The 14,357-nt window shown below is 43.7% G+C and overlaps 1 protein-coding gene across 1 annotated transcript; it reads left to right on the top strand.

The window, feature by feature from the left end:
• Positions 1-5,166: 5,166 nt before the first annotated feature.
• Positions 5,167-14,113, top strand: LOC121377947 (monocarboxylate transporter 4-like). Its single transcript, XM_041506041.1, has 4 exons — positions 5,167-5,445; positions 11,270-11,469; positions 11,739-11,882; positions 13,899-14,113. Exons 2-4 carry the CDS (start codon positions 11,364-11,366, stop codon positions 14,111-14,113), a joined length of 465 nt encoding a protein of 154 aa, XP_041361975.1. The 5' UTR covers positions 5,167-5,445; positions 11,270-11,363.
• Positions 14,114-14,357: the final 244 nt, after the last annotated feature.

The following is a 14,357-nucleotide window of genomic DNA, read 5'->3' as shown; positions in this document are numbered from 1 at the left end:
TACAATGCCAATTCACATTCAGTTCACAGGTTTGTGTCCATGGAGAAATATCATTCTGCGATGAAGATTAAAATTATTGTACTTATTTTAAATAAAACAAAATAAACACAAACAAATCAGTTTCAATTCTTTATTCATAAATAGTCAACAGATTATCATGATTCAGAATTTTAATGCAACATAATATGCATATAATATATAAGAAATCGATAAATGTTGTGTTCATGGTGTTTCTTTTTCTTGTGAAAGACTGCAATGGCCCATTCCTTCATCTTTGAGAACAACTATCATATTATCATATTAGTTAAATTAGGATATTTATTTTGAAAACATAAAACATTAACTCTTAAGATATTTAATTTAGAAATCATTACTCCTCAAACTTAATCATGTTCATGGGTGCAATTCCTCTCGGTCTCTTGCCTCCAATTCTGATTATTTTGAGGGGTGCGATTTTTCCCTCCTCTGCATTTTGAGGAGTGTCATTTCTACTCCCCTCATAAGCATTTTGAGGAGTGCGATTTTTAGCACTCCTGGGTTTTTCAAAAACGAAGGTCTGCACCCCCCTCCCCCCCCCCCCCCCCCCCCCCCCACCAACCCAGACCACGCCATCCCTGGAGTGGTGAAGGTTAAAGGGCGTCATGGGTAGTCTACGCTTTGCGGTGTATATTTTTGTTGTTTACGGCAAAGTTGCCAGTCCAAACAGATGGAGTCACTTGGGTAACAACCACCTCTAAATCTGCCCGGAAAGGAACCCCCAGACAAGCTATGTGAACTGCACCATTTGATCTTGAAGACTATGTATGTGTTCGTGTTATAGTTATAAACAGCCGTGTAACGTGGAAGGTGTAATGACCTCCCTAGCTTTTGAGGTACGTACCTTTCTTAGTTTTGCATAACCTTGAAATAGCTGACAATAGTTTTATACCATGGGCGTAGCGTGGTCTGAACCGGGTTGATGGATGGGGGTGGGGGTTGGGGAGGGGGAGGTAAACTATGAGCCTAGCGGACCGTTTTGTCTACAGGTCTCCTGAACACCTATATGAATATACTAATATTGCATTGTAAAACATTGCTTTAGATTTATTCTATTGTTTAAAGGAAGGAAACGTTTTATTTAACAACGCACTCAACACATTTTATTTACGGTTATAATAGCGTCGGACATATGGTTAAGGACCACACAGATATAGAGGGAGGAAACCCGCTGTCGCAACTTCATGGGCTACTCTTTTTCGATTAACAGCATGGGATTTTTTATATGCACCATCCCATAGACAGGATAGCACATACCACGGTATTTGATGTACCAGTCGTGGTGCACTGGCTGGAGCGAGAAATAGCGCAATGGTCCCACTGATGGGGATCGATCCCAAACTGACGGCGCATCAAGCGAGCGCTTTACCAATGGGCTACGCCTCGCCCCCTATTATTTAAAGGGACATACCCTAGTTTCAACCCGTAAAAATTAAAACTAAGTTTAGTTAATCTACAAACCTGTAACACATTTGGACAAAACTACAAGTGAGTGAAACATGAGTCTGTGACTTTGAAATTGTAAAATACCCTAAAACTCGACTCCATAACTGTTACTTCTCAGATGTACGTGCGTTTTAAAAAATATGAAAAAGGAATTTTGTGATATTAAATACACCAGGATGACCAAAAACACTTCAAATGTACAACGATTGATAATCTAAACAATGAAATCTAAGTAAAGTATGATTTAAGTTATCAAAAACGGTTATAATAGTCAAAAATATGCGTTAGTGTTTAAAAACTAGGGTATGTCCCTTTAAAATATCCACCTTTCTAAATAACACGTGTTTATGGCCATCAAGGGTCGGGACGTAGCTCAGTGGTAAAGCGCTTGCGTGATGCGCGGTCGGTTTGGGAACGATCCCTGTCCGTGGGCCCATTTGGGCCATTTCTCTTTCCAGACAGTGCATCACGACTGGTATATCAAAGTCCGTGGTATGTGTTATCCTGTCTGTGGAGTGGTGGATATAAAAGATCCCTTGCTGCTTCTCTCTCTCTCTCTCTCTCTCTCTCTCTCTCTCTCTCTCTCTCTCTCTCTCTCTCTCTCTCTCTCTCTCTATATATATATATATATATATATATATATATACCTGTGTGGTCCTTAACCATATGTCTGACGCCATATAACCGTAAATAAAATGTGTTGAGTGCGTCGTTAAATAAACATTTCCTTCCTTCTTTCAGTCAGTCTGCTGAGGTTTCTACATTGAACGAGTAAGTTATATATAATCATATATATATATATATATATATATATATATATATATATATATATATATATATATATATATATATATATATATATAATAACATTTTTCGTGACGGAATAATTGAAAGCGCTTGGGCTATTTTTGTTATGTGTTTTATAATTTATATTTTATTATATATACTCTTCAAAAAAAGAAACGCAAAAGGGTACAAATGGGTTATAACTCCGATTTTATGTTTCCTACCGGTTCATGCTTTGTGAATATAAGGTCATTGCATGTCCCAAACACATTCCCACGGTTACATTCGATAAAACGCAGCTACTGTAAAATAAAGTTTCAAAATGTGAATATTCGCAAAAACGCAGCCACGTGCAAACCATGTCACCACTGCACGTGCGTTGTCTGCACGTGCAACATGAACACCGACAGTATAAAAGTGCAGAGTGTTCGCTTGCCTGGCCTCTGTATCTGGCCGACAGTTGACAATCCAGGACATGCCACGTTTCAGTGAACCGCAGAGAAACAATGCCATCGGCCGACTAGACGCAGGCGAATCCAGAACGGCCGTTGCCAGGGCATTCCAAGCACCATCTCCAGACTGTGGGACCGTTACCAGCAACATGGATCAACACGTGACCTCCCTAGATCCGGTCGACCACGGGTCACTACCCCCGGGCAGGACCGCTACATCCGGGTACACCACCTTCGGGAACGATTGACTACTGCCACCTCCACAGCCGCAGCAATACCAGGTTTGCGCAGGATATCCGACCAGACCGTACGGAACCGCCTACGTGAGGTAGGAATTCGTGCCAGACGTCCAGTTCGAGGTGTCATCTTAACACCACAACACCGTCGACTCCGACTGCAGTGGTGCCAGATTCATCGACAATGGCCTCAACTGCGATGGAGACAGGTGTGGTTCAGTGACGAGTCCCGATTTCTGCTCCGACGTCATGATGGAAGATGTCGCGTGTATAGGCGTCGTGGTGAACGTTATGCGGAAAACTGCGTGCAGGAAGTGGACAGATTCGGCGAGGGTAGTGTCATGGTGTGGGCAGCCATCTCACACACTGGCAGAACTGACCTGGTCCACGTGCAGGGCAACCTGAATGCACAGGGCTACATTGACCAGATCCTCCGGCCACACATCGTTCCAGTTATGGCCAACGCCAACGCAGTGTTCCAACATGACAACGCCAGGCCTCACACAGCACGTCTCACAACGGCTTTCCTACAGAACAACAACATTAATGTCCTTCCTTGGCCATCGATAGCACCGGATTTGAACCCAATTGAGCATCTATGGGACGAGTTGGACCGTCGCCTCCGACAGCGACAACCACAGCCCCAGACCCTGCCCGAGCTGGCAGCAGCCTTGCAGGCCGAGTGGGCCACCATCCCCCGGGACGTCATCCGTACTCTGGTTGCTTCAATGGGCAGGCGGTGCCAGGCAGTTGTCAACACACGCGGAGACCACACCCGGTATTGACTTCAGATGACCTTGACCTTGGTGGTGTGTCCTATCACTTACTCACAATGGACTAGAGTGAACTGTGAACAATCCTCCAACATTTGGTAATTATCGGACTCACCATTCAATAATTAAATCAATTCTCCAAATGTTACGACAATGTGGTTTTGCGTTTCTTCTTTTGAAGAGTATATATCGAGAGACAATCAAAATACTCAAACGAATTCTGCACCAGCAATTAAAGGCACAGATACTAGTTGTTTAACACTATAGGCATAGTTTTCACGATTAGAGCCGTTTATGAGCACTGAAATCAAACTTTACTTATATTTTATTGTTTAGATTATCCATTTCCGTACAACCGAAATGTTTGTGGTCATACTGGTGTTTCTAATACAATAAAATGCATTTTAAAAAACAACAACAAAAAAACACAAACATACACAACAACAACACACACACACACACACACACACACACACACACACACACACACACACACACACACGCAAATACACACACACAAATACACACACACACGTGCACAAACACACACACACACACAAACACACACACATACACACACACATGCACAATCGCACATACACACACATACACACACAAACGGACACACACACAAACACACATACACATACACATACACACACACAAACAAATACACAGAGAATCAAATACACCCACACACCCACACACATAAATACACACCCACACATACACACCTACATACACAAACACACGAACACACACGCAGATACAAACCCACACACACACACCCCCCCCCCCCCCTCCCACACACACACACACTCACACAAACATTCTCAGTTATATATTGATATAATTTCCATCTACATTGTCTTCGGAAACGGGGCTGGACGTAGCTCAGTGGTAAAGCGCTCGTTTGATGCGCGGTCGGCATAGGATCGATCCCCGTTGGTGGGCCCATTAGGCTATCTTTCGTTCCAGCCAGTGCACCACGAATGGTATATCAAAGGCTGTGGTATGTACTATCTGTCTGGGATGGTGCATGTAAAAGATCCCTTTCTACTAATGAAAAACTTTAAAGGCTTTCTTCTCTAAGACTACAAGTCAAATATGCCTTTCTGCATTGGGAAAATTGTAGCAGGTTTCCTCTCTAAGATTACAAGTCGAAATTATCAAATGTTTGACATCTAATAGCAGATGATTAATAAATCAATGTGTTCTAGTGGTGTCGTTAAACAAACCAAACTTCTTTTTGTCTTCAGAGGTTGGTGGGATGTAGTGGAGCAACTATCTGAAACCCCCACCCCCAACCCCCCACCCCATCGATCTCAGTTTTTGGAGCCTATTTTTGCATCTTTGGAATATCATATAGATATTTATTTTATTTTTTTGGCATCTACATGTATTTGTTTTTCTCTGTTTAATATAGATTCCCCTTTTTGTACTGATTCTCACCTTTCAACCTGTCTTCACGCACTGACTGCATGCATAGACTGACTCAAACAGCTGGGATGACTAACAAGCCGTGACTCGGTCTGCTGTATGGTCAGTAACAATTTCTGACACGGCTGAGGACGAAGTAAGCAAGAGTAATGGTCCCAAAGAAGTTGATGAAGGGGGACGGAAAACCGAAATTTCACTACTAAATATTCCATGCTTGGAAAAGGAAGACGATGTTTTGCCTGGAAATGAAACTACAGCACTTGGTGCAGCTACAAGGTATGTCAAGGTGGAGCCCGAGTATTCTGACTGTAAGAGAGCTAGACTGACATTTGGAAGGTTATACGCTAGCTCCCTTACGGACATTTGGAAGGTTATACGCAAGCTCCCTTGCGGACATTTGGAAGGTTATACGCTAGCTGCGTTACGGACATTTGGAAGGTTATATGGAAGCCCCCTTGCGGACATTTGGAAGGTTATACGCTAGCTCCCTTACGGACATTTGGAAGGTTATATGGAAGCCCCCTTGCGGACATTTGGAAGGTTATACGCTAGCTCCCTTGCGGACATTTGGAAGGTTATACGCTTGCTCCCTTGCGGACATTTGGAAGGTTATACGCTAGCTCCCTTACGGACATTTGGAAGGTTATACGCTAGCTCCCTTGCGGACATTTGGAAGGTTATACGTTAGCTCCCTTACGGACATTTGGAAGGTTATATGCTAGCTCCGTTACGGACATTTGGAAGGTTATACAGTAGCTCCCTTACGGACACTTGGAAGGTTATACGCTAGCTCCCTTACGGACATTTGGAAGGATATACGCTAGCTCCCTTACGGCTAGCTCCCTTACGGACATTTGGAAGGTTATACGCTAGCTCCCTTACGGACGTTTGGAAGGTTATACGCTAGCTCCCTTACGGACATTTCGGAGGTTATACGCTAGCTCCCTTACGGACATTTGGAAGGTTATACGCTAGCTCCCTTACGGACATTTGGAAGGTTATACGCTAGCTCCCTTACGGACATTTGGAAGGTTATACGCTAGCTCCCTTACGGACATTTGGAAGGTTATACGCTAGCCCCCTTGCGGACATTTGGAAGGTTATACGCTAGCTCCCTTACGGATATTTGGAAGGTTATACGCTAGCTCCCGTACGGACATTTCGAAGGTTATACGCTAGCTCCCTTACGGACATTTCGAAGGTTATACGCTAGCTCCCTTACTGACATTTCGAAGGTTATACGCTAGCTCCCTTACGGACATTTGGAAGGTTATACGTTAGCTCCCTTACGGACATTTGGAAGGTTATACGCTAGCTCCCTTACGGACATTTCGTAGGTTATACGCTAAATCCCTTTCTGGCATTTCGAAGGATATACACTCTGTAATGAGATCGTATGACCTACCAAATGTCCGTCTAGCTCTCTCATAGAGTACTATTAATTAAAGTTAAAGTGTGTTGTGTCTGTTTAACGACACAACTAGATCACATTGATTTAGTAATCATAGTATATTGTATGTCAAACATTAGAGAGGAAACCTGCTACATTTTCCCATTGGTAACAAGATATCTTTTGTATGCACCATCCTACAGACAGAATAGTACATAGCACGGCCTTTTGATATATCAGTCGTAGTGCACTTGCTGGAACGAATTTTTTTTTTTAGCCCGATGGGACCACAGACGGGGATCGATCCCAGACTCACAGCGCATCAGGCAAACGCTTTACCACTGAGCTACGTCCCTAAAGATAGAAATAAAGAAATGTTTTATTTAACGACGCACTCAACACATTTTATTTACGGTTATATGGTGTCAAACATATGGTTAAGGACCACACAGATTGTGAGAGGAAACCCGCTGTCGCCACTACATAGGCTACTCTTTCCGATTAGCAGCAAGGGATCTTTTATTTGCACTTCTCACAGGCAGGATAACACAAACCATGGCCTTTGTTAAACCAGTTATGGATCACTGGTCAGTGCAAGTGGTTTACACCTACCCATTGAGCCTTGCGGAGCATTCACCCCCCAGCCAGCCCATCAGCGCCTCCGGCAGTTGTTGCTGTTCTAGCGGCGGTCGAGCGGGATTCCAAGAGGAGAAAGGTGTCGGCGGCCACCATACCAAAGACATCCGACCAATCCGATTGGATTCTCGTTTGCGAGCAGCTGTCATCAAGGTACCGGGGAGCGGTCATCGGCGACTTTACCGACTGCACGCACCTTAAGGGACCTTGGATCGACGATCATTTGGCGCCAACTTCCAACCGGACAAGGGAAGTACCAGATACAGGCAGCGCTATACTTGAATCAACTTTACGTGACGGCACAGCAGGACGGACTGTACAGGCAGGGACTCCTGATGCCATTGATGTTCAACGCCACCATTCATCGCATCCTGAAGATGGTACTGCGGGACGTATATCCAGGAGCCATCGACAGAAACATCAAGATGTTGACTGAAGGACTCCCCAACTTCAGGCCTGAACAGTCCATGACCTTGCCATGAGTCCTTCGACGCCAACCTTAACTAGGACAGATAACCTCCTTTTTGGGCTTAGTTGTACTTAAACATATTTTGGCCGTGGCTCAAAATTCTTATGTTTATTTGTTTATAAATAGTCGAACGCACTTCAATTGCTCAAATCACCTTAAAACCTTTTAGGCTGAGCAGTCAAACATATTTTTGGATTTAATTTCTTAGTCCGGACATGACTGGGGTGCAGGTTATTCTCCGTCGACTTAGACTTTAATAGACCAAGGAGTTCAAACTTGGCCAATTAGATCACGGCTCTTCCTTGGTGTCTACTAGTCGGTCCACGCACTTAGGCTATGTAGACTGTTACTAGCCCCGAGTCAGACCACCGATCCTATCGGAGGCCGGTCTCGAAATAGGTCTAAGTCTAAGACTGTTACTAAATTTTCTATTCCAAATTCCATAAATAAGTAATCGGTAATGCTCCCGGGTCGACGTACACTTACGTTGGGTATGGCGCCATCTCTGGCACCTGGCGCATTTTATAGGTTTTCCTTGATATGGGTGTAGGACATGTTCTACCCCCTTCACCTTAATGGTAACTGAAGGAGACTACGCTGTTCACAAGGTCACGTTGCGGGATGGACATGGACTCTGCCTCACCATCCGCCGGAAGGGATTTTACCACCAAGGCCTGCTACTCCACGAAATGGACAACCCGACCATCCATCGTATCATCAAGACAGTTTCCGGGGACGACTACCGTCCATTAGCCAAGCAGTTAGCAACCTCTCCATACCGGCAATCCATCCCGCAGCTCGACGTTACGAACTTCATCGGGTCTCCGTGACGACATCCTCACCACCAACCTCCTTTACATCCGTGAGTAGGACTTAGTCAAACTTTAAATTTTTTCGGCCGTCACTTCAAAAATTGTGTTTATTTTTTTGTAAAGTCTGGCACCCTTTATTTTTGGCAGTCCGTCTAAATTGCTCTAATCACCTTCACCTTTGGATGAGCAGTCTATTTTTTTATTTGGGCCTTAATTTTAACCGGACATGGTTATTCTCAACTTTACTAAATTTTTTCAAAATTCCGCCCACCTCAAACTTATCCCCCCCCCCTTCCTGCCCCGGAATTGGTCACTGGCGATGTCAGAGGCTAAGTCCGGGGTGGGCGTGCCTGAACCTAACTTGGATATGGGCACGTAAATACAGTTCCACATCCACATCCAAATTCCGTCCACTTCAAACTTACCCCCCCCCCCCCCCCCCGTCCTGGACTTAGTCACTGGCGAAAGTCAAAGATTAAACCCATGATAGCCGTGCGTGAAGCCCTCGTGGCATATATGCACGTAAATACTTTAACTCACTCACTCAGTCGCAAGTGGTTTACGCCTACCCATTGAGCCTTGCGGAGCACTCATTCAGGGTTTGGAGTCGGTATCTGGATTAAAAATCCCATGCCTCGACTGGGATCCGAACCCAGTACCTACCAGCCTGTAGACCGATGGCCTAACCACGATGCCACCGAGGTTGGTCTAAAGATAGACTAAGACAGCACACTAAAAATGTTCACGAAAAGAAAGGTCAGTGCAACAGTTTATTACAGTTACAATGAGATGTCCGCTCTTGTCGTTCTTGTTCGATTAATAAGGTCTGGGGCGTAGTCTGCGACGTAGCCCAGCGGTAAAGCGCTCTCTTGATGCGCGTTCGGTCTAGGATCGATCCCGTCAATGGGCCCTTTTGGGATATTTCTCGTTCCAGCCTGTGCACCAAGACTGGTATCAAAGGCCGCAGTATGTGCAATCCTGTCTATGGGGTGGTGCATATAAAAGATCCCTCGGGCTTCCTCACTAAGAATATATGTCAAAATTACCAAATGTTCCAATATCCGATGATTAATAAATTAGCGTACTCTAGTGGTGTCATTAAACAACACAGACTTTAACCTTTGTCGGCCAAGTGTTACCGAAGTAAGATTTTCTCTATATATGCATGTTAATAAACTCCTTAGATTTCATTTCAACTTATTTTCGTGCTTACATCCAATTAAGGTTCAAGCAGGCTGTCCTGGACACACACACCTCAGCTATCTGCGCTATCTGTCCAGGACAGTGGGTTAGTTGTCAGTGGTTAGTGAGAGAGAAGAGGGTGTAGTGGTCTTACACCACCTACTGAGTCGTTAAATCTTGTTATGGGTGGGAGCCAGTACCAGGCTGCGAACCCAGTACCTATATACCAGCATTATGTCCAATGATTTAACCATGATACTACCGAAGCCGGTTGCAGCCAATCTCAGACATTGCCTTTAAAAAGAAAATATGTACTCTAGTAGTAGGCCTATGCAATATATATATATATATATATATATATATATATATATATATATATATATATATATATATATATATATATATATTGGTAATTCAGGCACATAGGCGTGAGTGTAGGCATGTAGTCTTATTAGAAAGGAAACTCGCTACATTTTTTTTCCATTAGAAGAGAGGGATATTTTACATACATCATCCATTTACAGAATAACACATACCAATCGTGGTGCACTGGCTGTAACGAGAAATAGCCCAATAGGCACATCAACGGGGATCGATCCTAGACCAACCCCGCATTAGGCGAGCGCTGCTGCACCACTGGGCTACGTCCCACCCCTGGTGTTAGGGTGTCAGTAAATATTAATTCGTCTCTGTCGGTAGTGCAGACACCTCATGTGCTGGGGTCTAAGGATCGAATCTCCGTGGTAGAAATGTTCTCTGATTGGGTTCTTTCCGTCCCAACCAGTGTCCCACAACTGGTATATCAAAAGATCGTGGCATGTGCTGACCTGTCTGTAGAAAAGTGCAAATACAAAAATCCCTTACTGCTAATGAATTTTTTTTGTGGATTACCTCTAGACCAAATATGTCAGAATGACCAAATGTTTGACATCCACCAGCCGATGATTAATAGATCAATGTTATCTTGTCATTTGCGGATCCAGGGGTCACGTGATGTCACGTGCCCCCCCCCCCCCCCCGCCCATTTGAAGTGCCTTTATAGTGAATTTTAAAAACATTCGTCATAAATAATATTGCCAAGAAAGCGCATCTCTGACCATCTGTATATGCAGAAAATTTCGCCAAATTATCTATTGAAACTTTAAAAATTGCAGCAACTCACTAATTTTGTAACAAAATATCAATTATAACATGAAATTATTTCGCCGAATTAAAATAAAATTTGCCAGTTGTTTTTGAAATTCGCAACTGACGAATTTGGTGAGTGTCATAGTTAACCCTGATTTCAAAATGTTCAGGGTAACATGCTCCAAAATCACCTGACATTTAATTTACATTTCAACTTATTTTCATGCTTATATCCAATTAAGGTTCAAGCACGCTGTCCTGGGCTCACACCTCAGCTATCTGGACTGTCTGTTCAGGACAGTGGGCTAGTTATTAATTGTTAGTGGTTAATGAGAGGGAAGAGGGTGTAATGGCCTCACATCTACTCACCGAGTCGTTAAAACTCGCTCTGGGTGGCTCCTCTTTAACACAATTCCAGATGCACCCGTGCTACTGGTGTCATTAAACAAAACAAACTGTAAGTCTTCTTTCACTCTGTTGCAGAACGTCTTCGCCTAGCAAGAAGGTTAAGAAGACCAGCTACCTGCTGCTGACTGTCCTTTGTGGTATTTTGCTTGGAATCAGTCTCGGATTTCTGATGGTTCTCAGTGTATTCTTCGTTGAGATCATAGACACGTTCCAGGGGTCTCGAGCTCAGACGTCACTCATCCAATCATTTTGCTTGACAGTCCTGCTTGGCTCCGGTACGTAGATAGCCAATCAGTGTGCTTGACAGTTAGCTCCGCCTGATACCGATCACGGTCGGGCTGCAGGTGCAGCTATCTGGACTGTCGTTCCAGGACAGTGGTTTATTGGTTAGTTGTTAGACGTTAGTTAAAAACAGATCTCTCTTTTTTTTTTTCCCCTGTTGTCGCAGGTGCATCAAGAAGTGTACTATTATTTTAATTTAGTACTAAAATGAGTGAAGATGTTAAAACATATTAATTTTTTGTCCTGATTTGTTTTTCCACAGGAGCTCTAGGAAGTGTACTGTTATCTCGGTTCGGCGTGATGAGGATTGGGCTGTTCGGTGGTGTGCTGGCCACAGTGGGTTGTGTGGCAGCGAGCTTTGCCCCGTCAGTCCTGGTTCTCGTTGTCTGCATCGGAGCACTCACAGGTGAGGTTCAAGCATGCTGTCCTGGACACACACACATACATACACACACACACACACACACACACACACACACACACACACACACACACACACACACTATGTGGGGTGGATACAACAGGGGTGGATACAACAAATTATTATTTTTCTTTATTATTTATTTATTTATTTTGGGCTTTTTTGTGTGTGGGGGGGGGGGGAGGGGCGCACTATGGCGAAAAGGGAACCCACAATATGTATGTATGTATGTATAGAGCATTCGTCACGAGTATTTTTTAATATGGAAAATATCAACCGAGTCTATGTTAATTGGTATATGTCGACGCTCGGCCGAGACAAATATTGATTAACTAGACGAGGTGCGAACCCAATACCTACCTGTCTTAAGCCTGGTGGCTTAACCGTTACACAACCGAGGCCGGTACAGAGCTTGGCTCTATGAGTAGCACCTCAAATTTAAATGTTATTTACACCCTGTCATGAACAGAACTGTCTGGAGAAGTCAGAGGTTGTCCCCACGACAAGCATGCTTGAACAGTTCTCTGATGGAAGTCTGCCAAAAATTACCCACGCACCCACATATATTATTTAACCGGCCTCGGTGGTATCGTGGTTAAGCCATCGGAAACAAGGCTGGTAGGTACAGGGTTCGCAGCCCAGTACCGGCTTTCGCCCAGAGCGTCTTTTGACGATCATTGGGTAGGTGTAAGACAACTACACCCTCTTCTCTCTCACTAACCACCAACAGCTAACTATTAACCCACTGTCCTGGACTGACAGCTCAGATAGCTGAGGCGTGTGTCCAGGACAGCGTATTTGAACCGTAATTGGATATAATCACGAAAAATAAGTTAAAATGAAATTAATAAATTATTTATTCTACAGGCCTGGGACTCGGTCTGTTGTATTTGGTAACATTTTCTGTGATGGGAGAGACTGTTGAAGACAGAAACTCAGGCGCTTACTTTTAACCTTGATAATGTTCGGAACTGGCATTAGCGGGATTATCTACCCTTACTTTGGCAGCGTCTTAATTGCGAAATTTGGATGGCGAGGAGCCTTCTTACTTTTAGGAGGAATTTTACTACACGGCTGTCCGATCACCATGGCCCTATGCTCGTTAAAATCACGAATCCAATTAGTCGGAGGCAAAACAGACAAGCAAAGCCAAGTATGGTGGAAGACGCTGAATTTGTCTTTATTTAGAAGTAAACCCTTCCTCGTTGTGGGCTTCAGCAAAATTGTTATATCTATTTTTGCCATGGGTCTCAACATTTTCCTGGTGGACATTGCACAATCCAAAGGTTTCGACTCTCAAACTGGCGCATTTTTCGTTTCCATTATGGGACTAGCCAATCTCGGCGGGAGAGTCTTATGTGTTTTGCTGCTGTTGTTCTTTTCAAAAATATCGAGTATGGCTCTGTACTTCCTTGCGCTGTTCGCTGGAGGGTTATCCGTGCTTCTAATAGTACATGCCAACACATACCCGTTTATGTTGGTCGCGGTGGTTCTGTACAGTATTCCCTGGGGACCGGTATTTATAGTGTACCCTGCTATCCTCATGGAAGTGGTTGGAAGTGAATGTTACACATCAGCATTTGGATACATAAACACTGTTAGTGCTACGGGGAACTTGATAGCAAGTCCATTGGGTGGTAAGTTTATACAGATATATCATCATAAAAAAAACATCTTCCACCTTTTTAAGTTGAATGGCGGTAAAGGTTTTTTTTTTTTTTTTTTGTATAAATAATTTCAGTTTGACATAAGAAAACAAGTAAAAGCGTTTTGGAAAAAAACAATATATATATATTTTTTTTATCGACACCCGTTGGCCAATTGGGCTATTTCTCATTTTCAGCCAGAACGCCACGACTGGTATAACAAAGGCCGTGGTATGTCTCCAAGTCTGTATCATATTATATCAGAATTTCCAAACGTTTGACATCCAATAGTCGATGATTAATAAATCAATGTGCACTAGTGGTGTAGTTAAACTTGTATCTCTCTTCATTTCAGGCGCTCTAAGAGATTTAACAGGGACGTACGACGCGTTTCTTTATGTGACAATGTCGGCATCTCTAGCCAGCAGCGCAAGCCTCTTCGTGGTGTGGTGTTTTAAAAAGAAGAGCATAGAAAACACAGCACAACTATTATTAATCCACATTAATATAGTTCGTCTGAATCAAAACATGAGAGAGTTCTTTCGTGTGTTTGATATAGCAATACTGTGATATATTGCTGAGGTTACACACACACACACACATGCAGAGAGAGAGAGAGAGAGAGAGAGAGAGAGAGAGAGAGAGAGAGAGAGAGAGAGAGAGAGAGAGAGAGAGAGAGAGAGAGAGAGAGAGAGAAAGCGATCGAGAGAGAGAGGGAGAGAGAGAGAGAGAGAGAGCGTGTGTGTGTGTGTGTGTGTGTGTGTGAGAGAGAGAGAGAGAGAGAGAGAGAGAGAGAGAGAGAGAGAGAGAGAGA

Source organism: Gigantopelta aegis, chromosome 7 (assembly GCF_016097555.1).
Source record: "Gigantopelta aegis isolate Gae_Host chromosome 7, Gae_host_genome, whole genome shotgun sequence".
Lineage (NCBI taxonomy): Eukaryota > Metazoa > Mollusca > Gastropoda > Neomphalida > Peltospiridae > Gigantopelta > Gigantopelta aegis.
The sequence above is the reverse complement of the archived record's forward strand: the minus strand, read 5'-3'. Positions and strand labels throughout refer to the sequence as shown.

Excerpts from the sequence above, each read along its gene's own strand:
- LOC121377947 (XM_041506041.1), top strand. The coding sequence starts at position 11,364 with ATGGTTCTCAGTGTATTCTTCGTTGAGATCATAGACACGTTCCAGGGG. Across the intron at positions 11,470-11,738 it reads GACAGTCCTGCTTGGCTCCG|GAGCTCTAGGAAGTGTACTG; the intron begins GTACGTAGATAG and ends GTTTTTCCACAG. Across the intron at positions 11,883-13,898 it reads CTGCATCGGAGCACTCACAG|GCGCTCTAAGAGATTTAACA; the intron begins GTGAGGTTCAAG and ends TCTTCATTTCAG.